Here is a 26,570-nt window from a genome sequence, read left to right on the forward strand (position 1 = left end):
GTTCACTACCCAGATGGCCACGACGGCCAGAGCTGAGCTGATCCAAAGCCAGGAGCCAGGTGCTTCTTCCTAGTCTCCCATGTGGGTGCAGGGGCCCAAGAACTCAGGCTATCTTCCACTGTTATCCCAGGTCATAGCAGAGAGCTGGATTGGAAGAGGAGCAGCCGGGACTTGAACCAGTGCCCATGTGGGATGCCGGTGCTTCAGGCACCAGGGCTTTAACCTGCTACACCACAGCACTGACCTGTGGGGAGCAACTGGGAGCAACTCGGACTAGACTAAGTTGCTGGAATTGGGACTTATTCTATGCATCTGCTCTCCCACAATATGGCGCTGGGAGAGGAGGAAACAGCTTCTGCGCAGCTGCCTCCAGTTCAGCCAATAAACTGTAGGACCTACTCCTGATTGGAGGAGAGCAGCGTACTCGGCGTGTGGGTAGCAGAGTTGGGATTGGTGGAAGAGGACTATAAAGGAGGAGAGAGACAACATGCACCAGGAACAGCTAAGGGGAACACCTGAGGAACACCTGTGCAGCCCCCGAGAGAGCCGGCCGGCGGTGTGCTGCTCCCCCGTGGAAGTGGGGAAAGTGGCAGGGGGAACCGCCCTTCCACGGAGGTGGAAGGGACGGTAGCCAACCCGGGAAGAACCAGCAGCAAACCCGGGGAGGGCCGAGCAGACAAAAGAACAGCGCAGGGTCCTGTGTCGTTCCTCCACGAAGAGGGGGAGCGACATAATGGTGCCGTGACTCGGATAGGAAGCCTAGGCAGGGCTTAGTGTCGTTTCTCCACGAAGAGGGGGAGCGACACTGACCCCTACAGATTTTTTTCTCTCTCTTTTCAAAATGCCTGGGACATCCTTTCAGGACCTTGTCAGCTTGCTGTCCAAACTGAACTGGGTGCATCTTAGACCTGTGAATCTTGTCTGTGTTGGCCCTGCCTCCTTGACCTTCTGCCTTCCTCTTTCTTAGTTTACTTTTTTGTTCTGGTGGAGTACATCCCCAAGTAACTTCCAGAGAAAAGGTGCATAGGAAAGACAACTTCTAGATCTTGTGCATTGATCAGAGTTCTGTTTCTGAAGATTTAATTCACACTGAACAATTTAATCAAAGTATGATTTATTATAGGTAGCTAGGGCCCATAAATCAGTGTGGGTTTGTACCTCCACCATCATTCCTTTCAACAGAAAATAAATAGTCTAACATTCTTCCCAAAGTTATGCTCACTGAGCTCAAACGTTTCCATCTATCACAATTGTCAAGGGCTTCCAGTAGCCCCTAGCACACTGCAGAGTACTCCTTGGGGTATGCAAGTTAGGACAAGTTAGGGAAGATGGTAGTACAAAAAGAGAAAGTGCACTGGGGACTGTGAGCTGTATGCTAATAAAACTTGTATGTCAGCAAGACCTACTTCTAGCACTGAAAGTCTCAACTTCAAGCAAGTCAAATGGCATTGTATACAGTGAGTAATACAGTAACTCGCATTTCCATGTTCAGGCATGCAGCCCCATGAGGGGCACAATAACAAGCCAGTGGCTTCTCAAGGTAAGAGTCATTTGCCAAAGAAAGCACAGGGCTCCTTTATCCTATCAGGGTTCTCTAGGGGTGGCATGTATCCCCTGACCTGTCAGTCTACTTATATACTGTTGGAGGCACTGGGCTGTAGAGGTGAGTTGAGCCACTTTCCTGGCTCTGTAGCCTGGAGCAAGTTTTCCTGTTCTGGTTGCCACAGAGAACTGGCAGGGTTATGGGTTACTTGATAAAAGGGTCAGAATAGCAATCTCCAATATAAGTATGTTTCTTCCAGAATAGGAGAAGCTACCAAGCACTGCACATTCTCTTGGTTTTAAGGAGTGACAGGTAGAGCAGTTTGTTTTTCACTGTGGAGGAATATCTAGAAATGTGCTGGACCACCAGGCCCCTAGACGCATTAGTCAGGTGTCAGGGCCCTGTGTGTCCCAGGCTCTGGCACATCTGTGCTTTACCAAGGAATCTAGGGCACTTTGTACTCCTGCTCTCCACTTCCCGTCAGCATGAGAGCGTCGGTGCCCAGACAGTGTGATGTTCTGTGGGGCGTGGGGATCAAGGTCCCTGCTGATGAGCGCATCACAGAGAGAATTGATGTGGTCCCGAATAAGCTAGCGAAGGCCATACCATCTCTGCCAGCAAAAAGAAAACAGCTTCTAGTGCTTTTGTCCACAAGGGTAGAGAAAATCACATTTGCCAGATCAATAGCCAGGGAATAGCAGCAGAGCGGAGTTTATTTGCTCCAATAAAGAGATTCTATCCGAAACAGCTGCGGAAGGTGGAATCACCGGTGATTCATTTAACAATACAGTCAGTGTACGAGTTAGAGTTGCTGAGCATGACTGTTCTGTCCATCTGTACATATGTTAGAGCATCTATACATTCAAGATCTATAGAGTCAGCCAAAGAGAGTTTGTGGACTTATTGGCCTGTTGGGACACCAACTTCGGGCGAAACTCCACTTTTCCTCTGGCCTTGTAAGCCCTCAATGTGAGTACAGTCATGAGTCCCCTGGGATTGCAGTTAGCACAGTGTCTAGTAATATTCTCAATGCCTGCTCCCTTCCCCACGTGGAAGCGTCTACACGTCCTGTTGGAGAAGGTTGGGAGAGGATTTTCAGTAGTCACCACTTGAGGCATTTCCCCAAGGATAGCCAGCCCCTCCCCTCCCTTCATTCATGGAGCTTTCGGCCTGGGATTGGAGGAGAAATCCTACCTTACATCACAGTGGCTCACAAGAGTTTATTTCACCAGATCTAGGCTTTTTCAGGTATGTAGATCAAGGAGAAACATAAATGGCTCTCTGCCTACTTACGTCTTGAAGGTCAAATGATCTTTTAGACAAAGACTAGGTCATTTTGATTGTGTTCATAAGTTCTATGGGTCAGAAATGTAGACATGCGGCAAAGAAGATTGCTGGCTTCTGGTCCAGTGGAAGACTCCACAGCTGGAGGCTGCAGTCACAGTTAGGCGATTGATGCCGGATGTTGGCCAGGAACCTCGGTCCCCACCATGTAGGCTTCTCCACGCCATCTCTGCCTAGGCTAGTGTGTGCTTCCTCACAGAATGGTATGTGTGAGTTCCAAGAAGCAGACCCACGCAGACCCCTTGATCACCATTTCTGGTCTAGCCTTGGAAGTCATGCACATCATTTTTGCTGTAATCACAGACTTGTCCATGTTCTCGCGCTGTGAAGATGGACTCCCCACCCCCACACACAAGACCTGTCACTGGAGGAGTGCCAGCATCACGTTGTACAAGTGCATGAGATGGGATATGCACTGGTGCAGCTCACTTTAGAAAATGTGTTCTGCCACAAACAGGAAACACATTTTTCATCGCCACCATTTATCCATTCTGGATCTGGGGTTCTATCACGGACAGCGCTTGCTGGTCCCCTTCATGCAGGAATGATGGTTGTAATATTTTGTGGGATATATATCCATGCACACAGATGTAGAATGTGTGTGCTTCCTAGTAGACAGTGCCATCAGTGACACACATCTGTATGTGCACGGAGCATTTAAGAATTTTATTTCATTTCTGTGCTCTCTGTGGCCATAAGAGTATAGGCCATCTCAAGGATTTTAAATTATAAATCATAAGCTACTTGATAAAATTGTGTATATCTTGTCATGCGTTTTATAATTAATAACTATTGAATTTCTTCCAGATTACAATTTCTTATTTTGGTCGACTTCTACTGAGATTCAACCTCAGTTTTTGGCAAGGACAGTGTTTTTTGTTTTTTTAACTATAAAAGTGAAATGAACTATTTTATCTTGAAGGTAGAATGTCATTCAGAACATTCTCATTTTTAGTAACATCACCAACTTTAGCAGTCTGCCTGAAATTAGAAGTTAGATGAATATTATTAAATTACACAAATGCAGATGTGGTATCAACAGAGGATAGTTGATTCTGACTGAGAGAGCTGTGCGTGGGTGGTGGGTGGCAGTGCCTTCCCAGAGGCAGTGAGCAGCTTTTCAGAGTAGCCTTTCAAGGGGGAGGAGCAGTGGTTTAGTGAGTAGCCGGTCAGAGCTTTTGGGTCTTTTCCAGTACCATCGGCGTGCCCCGTATCCTGCAAGCACAGTAGATGACTCAGTCTTTCTGGAACACCCGTACACAGTCTTTGCACATTCCACTTCTTGGAATGTCACCTTCCAACCCATTCTATGGGAAGCTATGAAAATCAAAAGTCATCGTTGCTGTGAAGCTCCCTCATATCCCGAAAGTCAAATTATTCCTATCCTCTTAAAAAAAAAAGATTTATTAATCTGAAAGGCAGAGGTACTTGGGGTGGAGAGTACTTGGCCCATCATCAACTGCCTTCCCAGGTGCATTGGCAAGGAGGTGAATTGAAAGCATAGCAGCCAAGACTCAAACCTCTGACATGGGATTCTGTCCGCCCAAGCAGTGGCTTAACCACTGCCCTACAATGCTGGCCTCTCTTACTCTGTTTTGTACCCACAAAGCACTTTGTGAATGTGCTACTGCTACTGTTTTGCACCTTCCTAGAGAGGTGGAGAGGAAGAGGAAGGGAGTGACTGATGTCTAATCTTTGTGTTCTATCAGTACTCACAATCAAGAATGGGTTATCAGTTCTGAAGATCTGTCATTCCGCGGCAGCAGGAGGGCTATGTGCATGAGACTTCCAGGACCATGGATCTTTGTGACAAGCCATCCTGGTGGTCTGTGGCACCTACTTGGACACTGTGCTGGAGTGGGCACACCTCTTTATGTTTAGCCTGCTCTCACCAGACAGCTCATTTTAGCTTTTCCTGTTGGCAGTTTTGCTGTTCACGTTTCCTAAGCCATTTATTTGACCTTCAGCTGCTTCTGTAAGATTGTTTTCATTTAGCATTCTAGAACCACCTGTGGTGGAATGCGGTTTTTCAGCTGATGTGTAATTTCATGTTTCTTCAATTACCCTACATTCATGAGGCCTCAGTGTCTACTCGTGGATGTGTGTGTGCGCTAGAAACACAATAAAGTTCATAAATGGCTCACTGCAGGCTTGGTAAGAGCTTGTACTTTTTAATTTCACAGTGCTTTTTTTGATTCTGTTTATATCAAAAATATCATGAAGTTACAAATTGTGGCTGACCCAGAGTTTTCTTATAGGATTTCAGAAAACGAGAGTGTGTGATATAAAATATGATTAATCTTGTGTTCTGGAAGACAATGTTTGAAGAATTCATTTTCTAACCAAATTTATTCGTAAATAATGTAGTCAACTAAACTCATGCTAGGGTTGTTTTTCATTGCCATCCTTCCTAACCAAGTGAAGTAAAGAAAGAAACTGGCATTTTAATAGAACCTCTGGAAGGTTCTATTAAAAATATATCCAAGTGCTTGGGCCCTGCACCTGCATGGGAGACCAGGAGGAAGCACCTGGCTCCTGGCTTCGGATTGGCGCAGTGCCGGCCGCAGTGTGCCGGCTGTGATGGCCATTTGGGGGGTGAACCAATGGAAAAAAGGAAGACCTTTCTCTCTGTCTCTCTCTGTCTAACTCTGCCTGTCAAAATAAAATAAAATATACATATATATCCATTGTGGTAGGCTGACAAAAAGGCTATTATACATCTTAACTGACCTTAAGATAATGGAAAAATAACTACTAAGTGTGTAATCAAACATCCCACATTCAAATGATGACAGTGACTTAAAGTCATTGGAATCCTTTATGTTATTGAATTCAGCATAGCCTCTGCCAGTCCATCAACTTTGTTCATGAATGCAAAAGCCCAACCATTTGTTTCTAAAAAAGATATTATACAAATGTATCTTCTCAATGCCTATTTTTCTTCCAACTTTTTAAAGAAAATGATGTCATCCAGTTGAAACAGCAGACACCCCAGACTGGGGAAGGTTGTTGGGGAGGTAGTGATATTGGAAGTTGGGCAATGTTGCCTTTGCAAATGCAAAACAAAATAGGTCAGAACTGTAAAAAGAAGTCTGTCCAAGGGAACGCTCATTGTCCTCCGTGATCAAAGGCATCGTGTCTCTAAATGCACCTCAGTGAAATTGCATCCGCAGCACCAGAAACCAGCTCTGAAGCCAAACTGAAGCAGGAGGGAACAAGAAAAGGCTCAGAATGTTTTGTCTGAGGTTGTACCAAGGAAACAAAGGACCTCTGTCGCTCCCCCTCTTCGTGGAGGAGCAACACTAAACCCTGCCTAGGCTTCATATCCGAGTCACGGCACCATTATGTCGCTCCCCGTCTTCGTGGAGGAACGACACAGGACCCTGCGCTGTTCTTTCGTCTGCTCGGCCCTCCCCGGGTTTGCTGCTGGTTCTTCCCGGGTTGGCTACCATCCCTTCCACCTCTGTGGAAGGGCAGTTCCCCCTAGCCACTTTCCCCACTTCCGCGGGGGAGCGGCACACCGCCGGCCGGCTCTCTCGGGGGCTGCACAGGTGTTCCTTCAGATAGATGTTCCCCTTAGATGTTCCTGGTGCATGTTGTCTCTCTCCTCCTTTATAGTCCTCTTCCACCAATCCCAACTCTGCTACCCACACGCCGAGTACGTTGCTCTCCTCCAATCAGGAGCAAGATCAGCTCCTGCAGGTCATCACTCAAGTTGGCAAGAGGCAGCTGCGTAGAAGCTGTTTCCTCCTCTCCCAGCGCCATATTGTGGGAGAGCAGATGCATAGAATAAGTCTTAATTCCAGTAACTTAGTCTAGTTCGAGTTGCTCCCCACAGACCTCCACAGACCGCCTCGGCACATCAGTCCTCAGCGGACTACACCTGTTCTCCTCCAATGGAAGCACTGCACTGGGTCTCCAAGAAGGTGCAGAGGGCAGGGCAAGCCAGGGAGCTACGCAGAACACTAGGAAGGCCTGGAGATAGAGATGGGGAAGGCAGCGTGGAGCAGTGGTTGAGGACACACCGGCGTCTGAATCCCAACTTGTCCATCTGCCATTGTGACTTTCGAAATTTTCTCAAGCCTCTCTCTCCTGCAGATTCCTCATTTATATTATGAGGGTGCTTATTACACTTGTTCATTTGGATTAGTGGGACATGGAGTTGATAAATATTAACATGATGGGCCGGTGCCATGGCTCAATAGGCTAATTCTCTGCCTGCAATGCCGGCACCCCGGGGTTCTAGTCCCGGTCGGGGCGCCGGATTCTGTCCCGGTTGCTCCTCTTCCAGTCCCGCTCTCTGCTGTGGCCCAGGAAGGCAGTGAAGGATGGCCCAAGTGCTTGGGCCCTGCACCCACATGGGAGACTGGGAGGAGGCACCTGGCTCCTGGCTTCGGATCAGTGCGGTGCGCCGGCCGCAGTGCACTGGCCATAGCGGCCATTTTGGGGGTGACCCAACGGATAGGAAGACCCTTCTCTCTGTCTCTCACTGTCCACTTTGCCTGTCAAAAAAAAAAATATTAGCATGATGATGATGATAGTGGTAGGGGTGGTGACGAGATGATATAGATTACTATTTCTGGCCAACCGAAGGAGGGAGATTCATGGTAGAGCCGTTATGGAGTCTGAAAAACAGGAGTTTGTATGGTTGAATTCCTAGCTCTTTCTCTAGAACACTGCTTTGAATGATCATGTGACTAAAGTTACTTATTGCAACATGGTTTATAGAAGCAAAAAGTATGTTAATTAGCAAAATGAAGTCATTCCATGATGCGTTTTTACTTCAGAACATCATGTTGTACACAATAAGTACATGTGGTTGTATCTGTCAATTAAAAAATAAAGCAAATTTAAAAATGGTGATGACGTAAATGTCTCTCAGCTGAAATTGACTTGAAGTGAGGCTGTATGTGCACAGGATAAATATTCAGTGATTTAATCATTAAAATGGTATTTTCATGATGTGAAATAGAGAATAACCAAATATACTGAAATTTAAAATATGTCATCATTTACATGTTTTTAAAAGCATTTAACCACTGAAAAATAGCTTCATCATCTTGAATAAAAATGTACCTACCTAAATGTGTTACTTTTAATCAATTCAACTCACATTTTTGAAAGTTCATTACTAGACATGAGAGTATTTCAAAAAGGTTGTGGAAAATGGAATTAAAATATGTTTGGGGAAGTGGAGGTAGGAGTTTGGTACATCGCCACCTGGGACACTGGAATCCCATAAGGGAATGCCAGATTTGAGTCCTCGCTATTCTGCTTCTGATCCAGCTTCCTGCTAATGTGCACCCTGGGAGGCAGTAGGTGATGGCTTAAATACTGGGGTCTTTGCCACTACATGGGATACCTGAATTGGGTTCTCAGCTGGCTTTGGCCTGGCCCAGCCCCAGCTGTTGTGGTCATTTAGGGAGTGAAACAGTGAATGAAAGATCTCTCTCTGTCTCTCAAATAAAAAAATAATTTTTTGAAATTTTTTGAAAAAATGAAAATTGTAAAGGTAAGTTTATTCTGATGCAAAAATATCAAGTTCAATCATAGTTTTTTCATAGTGTGCATTTTCCAAGACTCCTCGTATGGATGGAATTCACAGTTTTTTGCATCAGAATTAATTTATCTTTTCATTCCATTTCCCAGGACCTTTTTTTTTTTTTAAAGATTTATTAATTTATTTGAAAGATAGAGTTACAGAGAGGCAGAGCAGAGAAAGAAGTTTTCCATCTGTTGGTTTACTTCCCAGCTGGCCACAATGGCCAAAGCTGCACTAATCTGAAACCAGGAGCCAGGAGCTTCTTCCCGGTCTCCCACATGCATACAGGGTCCCAAGGACTTGGGTCATCTTCTGTTGCTTTCCCAGGCCATAACAGAGTGCTGGATCAAAAGTGGAGCAGCTGGGACTTGAACCGGTGCCCATATGAGATGCTGGCACTGCACGTGGCGGCTTTACCCCCTATGTTGCAGCACCGGCCCTCCACAGGACCTTTTTGAAGTACTCTCAGAGTGCTGTGTGTGAAGGCATAGGAAAGGAAGAGCAGTCCTTCTTGTTAACTTGCTAGCCAATCAGGCAGGTGGCCCTAAAGCACACAAGTATACTGTGTGATTCCAGCCATGATACCTTGGGCTGTGATTCCCAGGGCAGCACAAATGAGGAACACCTAGCTGTGGACAGGAAAGAGAACGCGCCCGTAGATAGGTAACCTTGGATCTGAATCTGGAAAGAAAGGGAGTAAGGGGGAAAGGGTATTAAAAAGAGAGCAGCCTGTGCCAGACAGGTAGTTGTGATGGCATGGGGCAGATTTGGGGAGCTAGTGATTCAGTACTGCTGCTTCCCAGGGTGATGTGAGGGTGAGAGCAGGCAGCTTCAGATCGTAAACAGCTTTGCACATCATGCTAACAAGTTTTGATTCTTAAGAATGTTGTTTTATTTTCATCTACTTGAAAGGCAGAGCAACAGAGCAGAGAGAGACAGAGGAGGGGGAAGAGAGAGATCTTCCATACATTGGTTCACTTCCCAAATGGCTGCAACAGCTGGGGCTGGGCCATGTCAAACCAGCAGCCTGGAACTCTATCCGGTTGGCCCTCGTGGGTGGCAGGGGTCAAAGCACTTAGACTGTCTTCTGCTGTTTTCCGAGGCCATTAGCAGGGAGCTGGATTGGAAGCGGAGCAGCCAGGACTCAACCAAGATCTGATATAGGATGTTGGCGTGGCAGGTGGTGGCTTAACCCACTGCCCCAAAACCCCAGCCCTGGTGTATTTTTTCCCCCTGCACCTTAATATTGGACATCTTGGTAAAACGTCTGAGAGTAGAATGTGCTAAAATCAAGAATCGACACCTGGTTCTGGAGCCGACAAAAACCTTAGTTTCTGCATCTGTAAAATGGAGATCACGCTAGGGTTGCTGTAAGAAGTACGTAAGTTGTGTTCCCCATTTATTACAGTATCTGGTGTATTGTGAATGCTCATAAATATATCTGGTGTCATCTTCATCATCATTATAAAAGGCTACATATGGGACCGGTGCTGTGGTGCAGCAGGCTAAGCCTCCACCTGCAGCTCTGGCACCCCATATGGGCACTGGTTCATGTCCCAGCTGCTCCACTTCTGATCTGGTTCCCTGCTAACGCGCCTGGGAAAGCAGCAGAAGATGACCCTAGTGCTTGGGAGACCTGGAAGAAGCTCCTGACTTCCAATAGGCCCAACTCTGGCGTTGTGGCCATTTGGAGAGTGAAGCAGCAGATGGAAGACCTCTCTCTTTGTCTCTCCATCTGTAACTCTGCCTCTCAAATAACTGATCTTGAAAAAAAAAAAAAAAAAGAATAACCCTATAAAAGGCTACACTGGAGAAAATGTATTTGAATGCTAAGGGCTCATTTTCACATCTGGAGTTCAAAATGGTTTTCTGATTCTGCTGAATCTATTGCTTAGAGTAACAGATTCCCTTTAAGAGAACTGCTTTGTCAGCGGCACAGCGAGGAAAAGGTGTCAGTTAGCAAAATATTCTGTACTTGAGAGGAAATTTTCTGTTTTGTTTTCAGAGTTTTAAGAAAACAAAACTTGAACTTCAGTGGGTTGAGAACGGTACCTGGAAAAGAGCTGGGGACTTGACATCAGTCAAAAGTGGAATTGGAGAAAGAAATGTAACATTTCGGGGGTTTTGGGGAGCGGGGAAAGAGTCCCTCTATTGACTGTCAGGTCCCAAAAGGAGAGAGTATGTTTTGCTTTTAGTTTGCTATTAGATTGTAACTCATTGTTTGTAAAACTGTCCTTAATTTTCTAATGAGTGAAGATTATTTTTTGCTGTATTTTTGTTATTGGAACATTTTCTGTCATTGTGCCAAATTGGAAATTTGAAATATAGTGGAACACTTTCAATTTGGTTGCATTTAAAAATTAGGTAGATCTAAATTAGATTCAGTGTCTTCTTAATGTCATCTCTAGAAAAATGGACTCGAAGCTGAGTGACCAAGGCCATGAGTGATATGCCCACGGCCATGGGTCTTGACGGGCAGTGCCCACCAAACTGCTTGGAATGAGAAGATGAGCTTTGAGTTGGGTCTTGCTGGGGCATGGTGGTTGGGCCACTTTTTGGCTCTTTTCCCTGCTTGGATCATGGCATTGGGAGCTGATAGGTGGCGTTGGGGAAAACCTTGGTTAAAGATGGCGATAGCTTTGGCACACTCATGCCACTGAGATGTGCCCCAGTGCCAACCAGGGCTATGGTCCCTCTGCATCTACACCTTCCCCCCAGTCCCACATTCCAGTATTTTGTCGAATAATAGGTTTATTTTCTGTGTTCTGTTTTGTTAGTGCTCCTATATTCCTCCCTGTAAGAGAGAAAATCAGAAGAACTTGGAAAATGTCATGAATTGGCAACAGTACTGGAAAGATGAGATTGGTTCCCAGCCATTTACTTGCTATTTTAATCAATATCAAAGGTAAGTCAATATTTACATGTGTGTGTTAAAATTGCTTGTAGCCTCTGTAGTTGGTTATGCTGATGGACCTTAGATTGTATCTACATTACAAAATGTATGACATAGTACATAGTCTTAGTTCTTTCTAGTGTATAGTTAGGGAAACGCCTTCTTGCTTTACAGGCGAGAAGGTATGTCAAGAATCTGCAGGACAAGAAAAGAGAGCGAGGGAGCTCGTCCTTTGGATGCATGAGGGAATGACAATGCCTTTAGGGAGGAACATTGTATACTAGTCACACTCCCTGAGAATTACAGATGAATGAGCAGAAGCTAAAAATGAACAGATTTGCCAGCATTTTGGGACTTAATGAATCCTATCTTTTCTCTTCTGAAACGTCAATACAATGAGTTCATATCATTGAAACTTTATTTGATGTAGAGGCTAGTCAAGTTATAGCCATATACATGATATACAGACAGTTCTGCGGGCTGCACCACTTCAGCACCTGACCTGCTGAATCTTGGTAATTTATTCACCAATCAGTTGTTGAGTATTCAAAACTCCATGCTATACATCCCCACCTGGATGTTCCACAGTTATATCAAACCTTCTTGTCCTCCCATAATCTCCCTCTCAGTGAATGGCACTATTATTCACTCATTTTCCAAAGCCAGAATCTTTGCAGTAATTCTCATTTTTTTCTTTGCTCTCTTTAATGTAATGAATACATTCATTATCATGTTTTTGCCTCTAAAATGGCTTTTCTGTATCTTCTTAGTTCAGATCTACACTATTTCTCAGTTCTGCTACTCTAAGAGTGTGTTTGTGTGAAAAACAGAGATCTCCCATCTGCTGGTCACTTCCTAAATGCAGTTAATGGCCAAGGCTGGGCCAGGCCAAAGCCAGGAACTGGGAACTCAGACCTGGTCTCCCCTGCAGATGGCAGGGACCCAAGTACTAGAACCATCACCTGCTACCTCCCAGAATGTGTATCAGCAGAAAGCTAGAATCCAGATAAGAGCCAGGACTCAAGCCCAGGCACTCCGATATAGGAGTAGTATTCCAAGCAGCCTCTTAACTGCTATTCCAAAAGGCCATTTTGGGGCCAGAGCTGTGGCACAGCTGGTTAACGCCCTTGCCTGAAGCACTGGCATCCCATGTGGGCACCGGTTCAAGACCCGGCTGCTCCACTTCCCATCCCGCTCTCTGCTCTGGCCTGGGAAAGCAGTAGAAGATGGCTCAAGCACTTGGGCCCCTGCACCCGCGTGGGAGACCCGGAGGAAGCTCCTGGCTCCTGACTTCAGATCGGCTCAGCTTCGGCCCTTGCGTCCAATTGGAGAGTGAAACAGTGGATGGAAGACCTCTCTCTCTCTCTCTCTCTCTCTCTCTGCCTCTCCTCTCTCTGGTAACTCTGATTTTCAAGTAAATAAATAAATCTTTAAAATAAAAAAAGGCCATTTCACTGCCATGAGTCTTCCTTGCACCTCCACACAGTCCCATATGGTCATTCTCCATGCTGCTGCCAAAGCAGTCTCTCTACCAATGTGAGTCTAATCAGGTTTCTCTTCATAGTTTTCAGAACAAAGACAGAACTTCTTGGCATGCTGTATGTATTAGATGCCTGTTGCTCCATTACAAACTGTCCTAAATCTTGTGGCTTGCTACAACAGCATTATTTCTTGTGATTCTGAGCATTAGCTGGTCTATGTGGTCCAGATGACCTCTGCTTCACATGCCTAGCAGTTGGTGCTGGCTATTCACCGAGGCACCTCTGCTCTTCTCAGTCTGGGCTTTCTTCTTCAGTACATTTGACCTCCTCCCTTATAGCCTGATACTCTCAGAGCAGCATCCAAAAGAGGCAGGCCTCAGCTCTGGAATTCAAGTACCATCACTTCTGACATATTCTGTTGATCAGAGAAAGTCATGAAGCCAGCCAGATTAACAGCATGTTGAATAGACTCGGCCCCTTCATGGGAGGAGCTGTGAAGAACGTGTGGCCATTTGTTATCTCCCACAGCCCATAACACTTCTCAGGCTCTAACCCAGAGTACCGCCTTGCAAGCCTCATCTCCTTGCACTGACTGTTTGCAGGCTCCATTCTGAGCTATGTGCAGTACCCAGAATAGCTCGTACCTTTATCTCCATGGCTTTTTTTCGTGTGTGTCTCCTGCTTCTTTTAAAAAATTTTTTTAACTTTTGTTTAAGGAATACAACTTTATGCATTTAATATATACAGATTTGGGAACATGATTGCTCCCCCCCCACTTTCCTCTCATTCATACTCCCCTCTTTCTTCCTCCTTCCTTTTCCTTTACCATTCTTATTTTTACAGAGATCAACTTTCAGTTAATTTTTATACTCATAAGATTAACCCCAGGTCGGCGCCGCGGCTCAATAGGCTAATCCTCCACCTTGTGACGCTGGCACACCGGGTTCTAGTCCCAATCGGGGCACCGGATTCTGTTCTGGTAGCCCCTCTTCCAGACCAGTTCTCTGCTGTGGCCAGGGAGTGCAGTGGAGGATGGCCCAAGTGCTTGGGCCCTGCACCCCATGGGAGACCAGGAGAAGCACCTGGCTCCTGCTTTCGGATTAGCACAGTGCGCCGGCAGCAGCGCACTGGCCGTGGCGGCCATTGGGGGGTGAACCAATGGCAAAAAAAGACCTTTCTCTCTGTCTCTCTCTCTCTCACTGTCCACTCTGCCTGTCCAAAAAAAAAAAAAAAAAAAAAAAAAAAAGATTAACCCTACACCAGGTAGAGAGTTCACTGATTAATATGAAGAAAAAAAGTAAAGAACAAAAAGAAGAAAAACATCATTTCCCGACAGTTAAGGCAAGGGCTGTTCAAACTCCTGGCACTTCAAAGTGTCAGTTTCACTCCTACAGATTACATTTTAAGTACTCTATTAGTTACCACAGATCAGAAAGACCAGATGGTATCTGTCCTTTTGTGACTGGCTTATTTCACTAAGTATAATGGTTTCCTGTTGTATCCATTTTGTTGCAAATAACAGGATTTCTTTTTTTAACTGCTGAGTAATATTCCATATATACCATAATTTCTTTAGCCAGTCTTCAGTTGATGGACACCTTGGTTGATTCCACATCTTAGTTATTATAAATTGAGCTGAAATGAACATGGGGGTACAGATCACTCTTTCATATGTTGATTTCATTTCCTTTGGATAAATTGCCAGGAGTGGGATGGCTGGATCATATGGTAGGTCTAAATTCAACTTTCTGAGATGTCTCCATATTGTCTTCCACAGTGGCTGTACCAGTTTACATTCCCACCAACAGTGGATTAAGGTACCCTCCCTATATCCTTGCCAGCATTTGTTGTTTGTTGATTTCTGTAAGTGGGCCATTTTGACAGGGGTGAGGTGAAACCTCATTGTGGTTTTGATTTGTATTTCCCTGATGGCTAGTGATCCTGAGCATTTTTTCATGTGTCTATTGACCATTTGAATTTCCTCTCTTGAGAAATGTCTGTTCAGTTCCTTTGCCCATTTCTTAATTGGATTGTTTGTTTTGTTGTTGTTGAGTTTCTTGAGTTCTTTATAGATTTTCAAAATTAGTCCTTTGTCAGTTGCATTGTTTGCAAATATTTTCTCCCATTCTGTTGGTTGCCTCTTCACCTTCTGAGTATTTCTTTTGCAGTGCAGAACTTCTCAGTTTGATGTAATTCAAGTTGTTAATTTTGGCTTTGATTGCCTGTGCTTCTGGGGTCTTTTCCATGAAGTCTTTCCCTATGCCAGTGTCTTATAGGGTTTCTCCAGTGTTCTCTAATAATTTGATGGTATCATGTTGTAGATTTAGGTCTCTGATCCATTTTGAGTAAATTTTTGTATAAGGTGTGAGTTAGGGGTCTTGTTTCATACTTCTGCATGTAGAAATCCAGTTTTCCCAGCACCATTTGTTGAAGAGACTGTCTTGGCTCCAGGAGTTGATTTTTTCTCCTTTGTCAAAGATAAGTTGGTTGTAGATGCGTGGATTTATTTCTGGGGTTTCTGTTCTGCCCTATTGGTCTACATGTCTGTTTTTGTGCCAATGCCAGGCTGTTCTGATAACTGCCCTGTAGTATGTCTTAAGATCTGGTACTGTGATGCCTCCAGCTTTGTTTGTGTTGTTTAAGATTGCTTTAGCTATTCAGGGTCTCTTATGTTTCCATATGAATTTTAGCATTATTTTTTCTAGATCTGAGAAGAATGTTGTTGGTATTTTGATTAGTTTCACATTGAATCTATAAATTGCAATCGGTAGGATGGACATTTTGATGATGTTGATTCCTCCAATCCATGAGCATGAAAGATTTTCCCACTTTTTTATGTCTTCTATTTCTTTCTTTAATGTTTGTAATTTTCATTGTAGAGATCTTTGATGTCCATGGCAAAATTTATTCCAAGGCATTTACATTTTTTTGTAGCCATTGTGAATGGGATTGATCTTAGAAGTTCTTTCTCAGTATGGCATTGTCTGTATATGAAGGCTATTGATATTTGTGTGTTGATTTTATATCCTGCTACTTTACTAAGCTCTTTTATGAGTTCCAATGGTTTCTTTGTGGAGTCTTTTGGGTTTACTATGTATAGAATCATGTCATCAGCAAATAGGGATAGTTTGTGTGTCTCTTGCTTCTTGACTGTCTTGCTGAAGATTCTCCTCAGATCTCATCTGCATGCCTTGATCCTCAAGTGTGGTTCAATTGTATATTATTAGTTGTGATGCTTTCTCTTGCAGGTAAACAGAATTATAACTCAAATTAGGGTAAACAATTAGGAAATTTGTTGTTTAAGACTTCAATAAATGCACAGGTGGACTATTACCAAGGTTGCTTGATGCAGTGACTCAGATGGAGTCAACAAGAACCCCGCTCCTTTCCAGATCTCAATTCTACCTCAAATGGCCCTCTTCAAGGTTTCAATGTGGCTTCTGTAGTTCTTGATGTCACAGTAAACATAGCAATGTCCACAGGCAGGAAGAACCTATCTTTTCTGGGATGTTTTTCTTAGGATTAGGAAGGAAACCTCTTCCTAGCTTCTCACGTTCAACCTTCCCTCATGTGTCCTTGTTCAAGATGAGTTACTTTGCCTGTACCTAAACCAGTCACAAGAAAGAACAATCAGAATCTACCATGAGTTGGGGATAGGGGGATAGTGCCTAAATCCTGTAGATTTGGGTAGGGAGAAGAAAAGGGACAGGGTGTTGTAGAGCAGTCAGAGGTGCCAACTGCAGTGTGGTTCTCCTGTGTGCAGCTGTGTCCCAGACGTTGGCAACAGTCACTTTGTTTAATTGCTAGAGGAGCTTTTAAAACCATACCACACACTACATACATTTGAGTCTCTGATGACTGAGTCTGGGCATTAACACTTTAAAAACTGATCTGAAAGACTTTGGTATAAGCCCAGGGTCTGGAGCCACCCCTCTTTCCTCCCCCCTATAACCCTTTACTGGTATTGCTTGCATGCCCTTCTTCCTGATCAGCCATGACACTTTATTTTTTAAAATTTTATTTAAGGTATACAAATTTCATGTATTTCATGTATACAGATTTAGGAACATTGATACTTCCCACCTTACCCTCTCTCCCACCCACACTCCTACCTTTCCTCCTCTCTTATTACCTCTCTTTAATTTTTATAATAATCTACTTTCAGTTTACTTTCTATTCCTAAGATTAACACTACACTAAGTACAGAGTCCAACAAATAATATGAAGGAAAAAAACACTGTTCCTCAACAGTAGTGACAAGAGCTATAAACAATCATCAAATCTCAAAATATCCATTTCACTCCTATATGTTACATTTTTGGAACCCTATTAATTACCCTAAATCAAGGAAAACATATGATATTTGTCTTTTTTGGAGGTGGTACACTTGTTAAGGGTGTGGATCAGTCTGTGTCTTTTTATCCATAGCACCCAGTGCAATGATTGGTTTCCAGTTAATAAGAAATGAATACAATGTGCCAAATTTATAAGGGGGAGGCTCTTTGTGTCTAAGGAATTAGGACTTATTGGTAGAGACAGAGGCATATGCAAAATAAACAAATTTTTTCAGCTAGAAAGAAAATGGGAAGACCTTGAATAATGGGGAGGGGGAGGAGACTGCAACAGAGAAACGAAGACTTGACAATGTATGATACCTTAGAGAAAAAAGGTGTAGAACAAGGAATGATAAGTTTGTAAACTGGAAAGGTAGCTTGGGGTTAGATTCCTTTTCTTTATTTAAAGATTTACTTATTTATTTAATTTAAAGGCAAAGTTGCAGAGAAAGATCTTCCATCTGCTGGTTTACTCTACAAATGGTCACAGCGACTGGGGTTGGGCCAGACCAAAACTAGGATCCAGGAGCTTCATCCAGGTCTCCCACATGCCTGGGCCCAAGTATTAGGGCCATCTCCTGGTGCATTTCCAGGCACAGTCGCAGGGAGCTGGATTGGAAGTGGAGCAGCTGGGACTCAAACTGGTGCCCACACGGGATGCTGGTATCACAAGTGATGACTTAACCTGCTGTGTCACAATGCCAGCCCTCTGGGGTTAGATTTCAGTGAAACGGTTTAAAGTTTTTTTTTTTTTAATATTTTTATTTATTTGAAATACATAGCAACAGAGAGATAGTGAGAGGGAATAGAAGTGAGAGAAAGAGGTCTTCCATCCACTGGTTCACTCCCTAAATGGCTGCAGTACCCAGGTTTGGATCAGGCTGAAGTCAGGAGCCAGGAACTCCATCCTAGTCTCCCACATGGGTGGCAGGGGTCCAAGTACTTCGGCCATCTTCTGCTATCTTTCCAAGCACATTAACAGAGAGCTGGAACAAAGGCAGAAAGGTTGGGACTTGAACTGGCACTCCAGTATGGACTGCCGATGTCCCAACACTGGCCGTGAAAAGGTTTTTTAAGCCCAGAAATGAGTGGATCTTTTGATCTTGATTTAGAAAGCAACTGATGTGAAGGCTGATGTGAACTGGATGGGGAAGATGGGTTAAGGGTAAGAAGGAAGAAGAAGATTGAGTGAAAAAAAAAAAAAGGTCTTTTTTTTTTTTTTTTGCGTGACTATCATGTACCAACCATTCTGAATGACATGTTATTTTTGATCAGCCTATTTCTTATAATATCTCAAATAGCAGCCTCATTTAACAGATAAAGAATTTGCCTGATGCACACAGCTGTTAAATGAAAGAACTGGAGTCCAATTAGTCTGATTCCCAAAGCTCCTTCCCTTCTCCACCTGCTGGTCCTGCCAAGGGAGTGTGAGGGCCTTCATGGGAGTGGAGGTAGGAGACATAGTCACAGGGCAGTGCCAGTATTGGAAGTACACTGTGGAGTTGGCGTCCGTAGGACCTAGAGTGTAAGTGATGGGGAAAGGACCATGCAGCCCTCGAGTCTGCTGACTTTAAAGGACTCGTATCCATGAGAGGCTTTGAAAGAGTGAGAAATGCAGGCGTTTGGTTCAGGAGGAGGCGGTCGGGAGCAGTGGTAACAGATCTGGGAGTCCCTGGCCGTGCTTGAAGGCTGCCGTTGAAGCAGAGAGAAGGCATCCTGGGAGAAGAGGGAGGAAGAGAAATTCTAACTGAATGGGGGGTTGTTCACACATAAGCTACGGACGGAAGGAGGTGGAGGAAAAGTGGCCACAGGGTGAGGAGAGTCAAGAGAAGAGCATCTTGGAGGAGGTGTTGCAAGGCGAAGGCGGAGGTCAGGGAGGATCCTGAGAAGTGATTGTTCTGGATATGTAGCAGTCTGCAGTGGTCGTGGTGAAAGCAGTCTGGGTACCAGCTTAGAGTCCAGGGGGAGAAATCATTTTATATCAAGCTGAGAGGAGAATGTGGAGGCAGGGGACCAGTGCTTTGGCATAATAGGCTAAGCCTCCATCTGTGGTGCTGGCATCCATGTAGGCACCAGTTTGTGTCCTGGCTGCTCCTCTTTATTTATTTATTTGAGAGGTAGAGTTACACACAGTGAGAGGGAGAGACAGAGAGAAAGGTTTTCATTCTGTTGGTCACCCCTCAAATGGCTGCCATGGCCAGTGCTGCGCTGATCCAAAGTCAGGAGCCAGGTGCTTCCTCCTGGTCTCCCATGAGGGTGCAGGGGCCCAAGCACTTGGGCCATCCTCCACTGCCCTCCTGGGCCACAGCAGAGGACTGGACTGGAAGAGGAGCAACCAGGACTAGAACCGGTGCCCACATGGGATGCTGGCGCTGCAGGTGGAGGATTAACCAAGTGAGCCATGGCGCTGGCCCTGGCTGCTTCTCTTTCAATCCAGCTCTCTGCTTATGGCGTGGGAAAGCAATGAAAGATGGCCCAAGTCCTTGGACCCCTGCATCTGTGGGGGAGACCCAGAAGAAGCTCCTGGCTCCTGGCTTCTGGCTTCTGATTGGCTTAGTCCCGGCTGTTTACAGCCATTTGAGGAGTGAACCAGCAGATGGAGAATGAAAGACCTTTCTCTTTGTCTCTTCCTCTCTCTATCTGTAACTGTGGGGAGCAACTGGGAGCAACTCGGACTAGACTAAGTTACTGGAATTAAGACTTATTCTATGCATCTGCTCTCCCACAATATGGCGCTGGGAGAGGAGGAAACAGCTTCTACACAGCTGCCTCCAGTTCAACCAATAAACAGCAGGACCTGCTCCTGATTGGAGGAGAGCAGCGTACTCGGCGTGTGGGTAGCAGAGTTGGGATTGGTGGAAGAGGACTATAAAGGAGGAGAGAGACAACATGCACCAGGAATATCTAAGAGGAACACCTGCGCAGCCCCCGAGAGAGCCAGCCGGCGGTGTGCCACTCCCCCGCGGAAGTGGGGAAAGTGGCTAGGGGGAACCGCCCTTCCACGGAGGTGGAAGGGTCGGTAGCCAACCCGGGAAGAACCAGCAGCAAACCCGGGGAGGGCCGAGCAGACGAAAGAACAACACAGGGTCCTGTGTCGTTCCTCCACGAAGACAGGGAGCGACATAATGGTGCCGTGACTCGGATATGAAGCCTAGGCAGGGTTTAGTGTCGTTCCTCCACGAAGAGGGGGAGCAACAGTAACTTTACCTTTCAAATAATTTTTTAAAAATGTACAAAATGCTTGCAAAAAAATAAAGAATATGGAGGCATTAGGAAATACAGACTACTCATTCAAGAAGTTTGCCGTGGACTACATCAAACTCAACATTGTATAGCAAAGTAAATACTCAACAGAGTGAAAAGGCAACCTACAGAATGGGGAAGGTAGTTGCAGACCATATATTTGATAAGGTGTTAATAACCAAAATATATAAGGAAGTCCTATAATTTTATACTAAAAAGACTAATAACCTGATTTAAAAATGGGCTAAGGCATTCAATAGACATTTCTCTGAAATAAAGATAGAAATGGCCAAAAGGCATATGAAATATTACTCTACATCAGTAATCACCAGAAAAATGCAAACCAAAACCACAATGAGCTATCACCTCCGACCTGGCAGGGTGGTTATTATCAAAATTACCAGAAGACAGTGAGTGATGGGAAGGCTGTGGAGAAATTGGAACCCTTGTATACTGCTGGGGGCAATGCACAGTGGCTCAGCTACTCTGGAAGACAGCATGGAGGGTCCTGAAAAAGTTCAAAGTAGAATTATAACAAGAGCCAGCAACCCCACACCTGGATGTTCATTCACAAGACTGGAGGGCAGGATCTTAACAGTTGTTCCCACCCCTTGTTCATTTCAGCACTATTCACAAAAGCCAAGGTGTGAAACAGCTTGAATGTCTACGGACAGATGAATGAATAAACAAAATGCGGCAGATACACACAGCACAATATCATTCTGCTTTTAAAAAAAGAAGGAAAAAATTTTGGAACATTTCTCATATGTCATTGTCCAATGGAGAACATCAAATTTTTTAGGAGCAGGAACTCCATGAAGGGCAAACCTGTCTGTACCTATAGCTAAATGACTTCAAAGGTTAAAAAAAAAAAAAAAAAAAAAAAAAAAGGAAGCATCTGATACTTAACCCTTCCAGTGCAGCCTGTGGTTTACCTGCATATCTTGGGGGGTATTCCAAAAGGGAAGGAAGGAAGAAGGGTGTAGGGGACTAAGGAGAGAAGGAAGTAAAGAACAAAGGAAGGAAGGGAAGGAAAGACAGACTCTGCAATATGCAGCCATGTGCATGCACCTCGAGGACATCGTGCAATGTGAAGGAAGCCAGCTGCAGAAAGACAAACACTGACTGATTAATTCGATGAGAGAGCTGAAACAGCCGAGTTCATAGACTCAGAGTATACAGTGGCGTGGTTGCCAGGGCTTGGGGAAGGGAAGTGGGCAGTTACTAACTGAAGGCATGAAGTGTCAGCCACATGAGATAAATGAGCTCCCGAGATCTGCTGTCCAGTGTCACCAGCAGTGTATGGCACGTTTCTAAGTGTGTTAGCAAGCTCGATCTCATGGTGTGTTCTTGCCACAGGAGGCTATGAGAATAAGATAAGAATTTACCTCTAGAAAGAAGTTGGGAGAGGAAGTGAGTAATGGAGAGGGAAGCGGGAATGGATATAGATAAATGAGCCTGCTACTAAAACTGCTGAGAAAGACAGAAATTGAATGTATATGTTAAAATTGACATTTCAGGTAAAATGGAGTAACACTGAATAAATACAGTAAATACTGGAAAAATGGAAAACATGCCTTGAAGAAAATGAAACAGGATGAAGCAAAAAGCTGAAGAAGTAGGGAGATTTCTTTCTCTGCAGTGGGAGCTTGGTGACAGGGACCAGACGCCAGCAATGAGGACCACTTGATACTGTGCCCACTCTGGTACTGCCTGAACTCAGTGCCCCTGGAATCCCTGTGTCCTGGCCCAGGCACTGGTTTCCGAATGTGGGTGAGCTTGAGCCTGCAGGTGGAGGCCTAGAAGGTGGCTCCTGCTGCCTGCAGTCCTGACCGACCAGTGATCATCTTTTTCTTTTTCTTTTTTTAAAGATTTATGAATTTATTTGAAAGACAGGGTTACAGAGAGGCAGAGGCGGAAAGAGAGAGGTCTTCCATCTGCCGGTTAACTGCCCAGATGGCTGCAATGGCCGGAGCTGTGCTGATCCAAATCCAGGAGCCAGGAGCTTCTTCTGGGTGTCCCATGTGGGTGCAGGGGCCCTGGCCATCTTCCACTGCTTTCCCAGGCCATAGCAGAGAGCTGGATCAGAAGTGGAACAGCTGGGACTAGAACCAGTACCCATGTGGGATGCCAGCACTGCAGGCGGTGGCTTCACCTGCTATGCCACAGCACCAGCCCCCACAGTGATCATCTTAATACATTTCTCTTTGTGCCCCACTGAGGGCAAACAGTGTTGTAAAAGGCTTCCTGGTTTGCTCCCTGTGAGGACATTCATTCTGAATATCCTCTGTGCCCAATCCAGGACTGTTCTTCCAGAATAGCGAGAACTGTTAGAGACTGCAAGGAAACCGTTCTTCTGTACTCTCAGAATACTTTGGGTACCGTGTGTGTGTGTGTGTGTGTGTGTGTGTGTGTGTGTGTTAGGTAGGCACTCTCAGAATACTTTGGATACCGTGTGTGTGTGTGTGTGTGTGTGTGTATGTGTGTGCGTTGGGTAGGGTTAGAGGACCCCATACCATTCCATTCTTCAGTTCTCTCCCGACACCAGCTAAGGTCCTATTATTCAACTCTGGCATCATCTGTCTGGACCCAGCATCAGATCCCTCAGTCCCAAGGCTCAGTCCCTGAAGACTCATATCTTCTCAGATATCAACTAGCCGCCCCATGTTTATACTTCTGTTAAAATCTTCATTTATTATATTTTCATTTTATGTGAAATAGAGAGAGACAGAGACCTTCCATCTGCTGCTTCACTGTCCAGAAAGCCACAGCAGCCAGGACTGGGTCAGGCCAAAGTGAAGAGCCTGGAACTCCATCCTGGCCTCTCTTGTGGGTGGCAGGGACCCACATGCTGCCTCCTAGGGTGTGCATTAGCAGGAAACCAGATCAGAAGCAGAGTAGCTGGGACTGGAATACTGGGATTCTACTATGGGATGGGGGCTTCCCAAATGGTGACTTAACTGCTGTACCAAATGCACCCCCAACCTCTATTTTACTCTCCTCTTCAGGTGTGATGATTTCTTAGAGTGGCTCACAGAATTCAGGGAAATGCTTTACTTGCTGTCACCAGTTTATTATAAAAGAAACACCCCCCAGAACAGCCAAATGGAAGGTGTGTATCAGTCGAGGCACCTTCTGCAGGGCCCCACCCTTCCTGTACTCAGTGTGCTCCCCGATGCAGAGTCGCTCAGAGGCTTTGTATGGAGCCGCGTTTCCCAGGCATCACGGGCCAGTGGTGATTGGCTCAGTGCCCAGCCCCTCCCTCTGTAGAGGTCAGGGGCCAGTGCTGAAGTCCTCACCCACTGACCACAGGGTTGGTTTCTCTGATAACCTGGCCCCTCCCTCCAAGAACCACCTCCTTAGCACAGACTCAGGCGTGGTGGAAAGGGGCTTTCAGTGACTACCAAAGATGCTTCTTTGACCCCAGGACTTAGGAAAAGACCGGGCTTTAGAAGCCCTGTGTGGGGAAGGGTGTGGCACAGACACCCAATGTGTCTCTCTTCTTATGTCATGGATCCCCATGATGTCACCTTTATACAGTAGATGATAGCCCATCTTCTCTCCTTCAGACTGGACCCCAGCCCCAAACCACTGGGTGTAGGCAGAAGTGGGGGTGGTCTGTCCCAGCCCCGCCATGCTCCAGACAGGACTGTGAAGCGACTCTGGGAAAGCAGGAGTTGGGAGCTTGGCTCCTGCATCACGACATATGTGAAAGGCAACAGCAGTGCTGTTTGGAGGTGTGAAAAATGGCAGGTCCCTCGTGCCATCTACTCGGAGTACTCTCTTACTACTGCTAAATAGGAAATGAAAATAGACTTACTGTATCGCCTCCCAGCTGCTCTGGGTAAGATGAACTTTTATATTTAAAGTAACCTTTACACTTCGCACAGATGCAGGAAATTAGGGAGAATGGTTACCAAGAAGTTTCCACTTTCAAGAAAAAAGATGATGTTTTAAAAATCAAAGACGAAGATGGGTGGAGTCCTAGCTTTCCACTCTCTAAGCCTTGTTGAGGCAGGAGTAGCATCTCCAGGGGCCAGAGCAGCCGCAGCCGCCTTGAGGGTCAGCACCCATGTGGTTGGCCCTCTCCCCACTCAGGAAGGATGCTGCAGAGGTGCTGCGGGGCCCTCACGGCAAGGGCTGGTTCATGCATGGGTTTCTTTGCCTTCCTCAACGTCGGGGCTCACAGTCTCTTCCAATGTGTGTAGACGTATTTTTTTGCACTTTGTATACAGATAAGGTGACACTTGCCTTCCTTATACCATTTCTTCCCCTTCTCTTATGTGCCTGTACCAAGTATATTTTGCAATCCCTATTCTATTACTAGAAAGCCTCGTTGTAGTCTCAGTCTCTTCATACAGTTCTTCATTTGTGCCTTCCCTGGCTTCGCAGGGAGACGGCAGGCACCTGGAGGATCGTTACTTGGTCTGCGGTTCCCTTTGCTTCTGAGGGTGGGAGAGAGTCAGTGATCTTTATTTTTTGAACTCTTTCATGTATGGAGAGTATAGTATTTTTCTATACAGGTTTTTCTTTACAATTTTTTAAGCATCTATCTATTTTATTCATTTGGAAGATAGAGACACAGAGATATTTCCCATCTGCTGGTTCACTCCCCAGGTGTTCACAACAGCCAGGACTGGGCCAGACTGAAGCAAGGAGCCAGGAACTCCTGTCCAGGTCTCCCACACATGTGGCAGGAATCTAACCACCTGAGCCATTACCAGCTGTCTCCTGGGTGTGCGTTAAGAGGAAGCTGGGATCAAGAGGAAAGCTGGGACTGTAGTCCAGGCACCTGATAGGAGATGCAGGTGTCCCAGGCAACATCTTAACCTCTAGGCCAAATGCCCGCCTCCAGGTTTACCTTTTAGTATTTTGTTTTATGCATCTGAATGGACAGAGGTTCAAAGAGTGCACAGAGCAGACACACACACACCCCGCTTTCTCTCTCTCTCTCCCCCATCAAATGAACAAATCCTGCCATACCACCGGTTCAGTCTCCTGTAGTCACCCACTGCCAGTCACTGCCTCAGTTCAGACCCGCATCCAGAGGTTGGAGCGATCTTCAGCTGATCGTTCAGATGTGGTCAGTCTCTTGTCCATCTTCACACCACACTAGGTTTGGTTTTGCATTGTTTAAGCATCTACTTGGTCTCGTCACAGTCCTGGATTAATAGAAGAAAGGTTGCTCTCTTCCTATTCCTGCTTCCTCTTCTGCTGTTAAATATGTGCCAGGCATGAAGAAACGGAAATAAAACAGCAGGGAAATAAAACCTACGACAACCAAACAATAGACATCAGCTCCGCCTTCGTGGAGCATATGGTCTGTAGTCACAACCTCAGCATGATTACCAAGTTGCGTAAATGCTATCAAGGAAAAACCTAGGGTGCTTCTGGGAGATAATGTAGCAGGGCAGGGGATTTCCAAGAATTGTCTGCGTGAATCTAGTGGATGTGGAAGAGGCAGCTGGTGAAACGTGACGGGGCAGATACATCAAAAGGGGCACCGTCGTGGCCTACGGAAGTTCCAGGGCCAGAAAGAGCTTGGTGAGTTTTAGGAACGGAAAGGCCAACGTGGCAGGAGAGCTGGGAAGGAGAGGGAGAGTGGCGTGTGTGGACAGCAGGCGGTGTGCAGCTTCCCTTCGGTGGAGGGAGCAGTCAGGGCAAGGGCTGTGTAGGCAGTGGGGGCTTTTTATCTGGCCACTGCAGTCCACTTCCTCCCTGTTGGCCGTGCACCTGGCTGGCTTGGTTCTTATCTCTCTCCTCTCCCTCACCTGGAGGCAACGTCACCTTTTTCACGTCTAGGAATTAGGATAGCGCAGTGGTTCTGGGATGAACCCTGGAGCCAGGTACTTCCTGACGGCGTGGTCTGGAGCATGTGGCTTTGCCCCGTCTCTTCCTCCACTGCCCCTGAGGAAGGGAGTCTAGTAAGGTTATTGGGCGAGGGTCGGTGAGATGGTGTGTGCCTACTGGTCCTAATTCCTGAGAAGGTGTTTGCTGTCCTTGTTTTAATACTATGATTAAGACTCAACTCAGCGGTCACCATGTAACCTTCTCTTACCTTTTCAAATGTAGTTCATTACTTTTTATGTGTGCTCCTACCGAAAAGCAACTGCATGGTTGCATGATCACGTTGTTACAGAGTTCCTTGATTATGTGCTTTGCTCCTCTTTTAGATTATGATTTCCTTAAC

General features: G+C 45.6%; 1 protein-coding gene across 2 annotated transcripts in view; it reads left to right on the plus strand.

Annotated features, from left to right (window-relative positions):
- Positions 1–26,570, plus strand: part of KCNMB4 (potassium calcium-activated channel subfamily M regulatory beta subunit 4) — an 85,651-nt gene that overhangs the window by 30,145 nt on the left and 28,936 nt on the right. The window contains exons 2-3 of one of the 2 annotated variants that reach the window (XM_089308690.1): positions 11,207–11,334; positions 14,581–14,620. In XM_089308690.1, the coding sequence (XP_089164816.1) occupies positions 11,207–11,334; positions 14,581–14,620 (168 nt within the window). The remainder of the gene's footprint in view (positions 1–11,206; positions 11,335–14,580; positions 14,621–26,570) is intronic. The other variant, XM_002711330.6, reaches the window with a different exon arrangement.

The sequence above is a fragment of the Oryctolagus cuniculus genome, chromosome 11 (genome assembly GCF_051225735.1).
Source record: "Oryctolagus cuniculus isolate XC-2025 breed Fujian yellow rabbit chromosome 11, ASM5122573v1, whole genome shotgun sequence".
In the NCBI taxonomy this organism is placed as follows: domain Eukaryota; kingdom Metazoa; phylum Chordata; class Mammalia; order Lagomorpha; family Leporidae; genus Oryctolagus; species Oryctolagus cuniculus.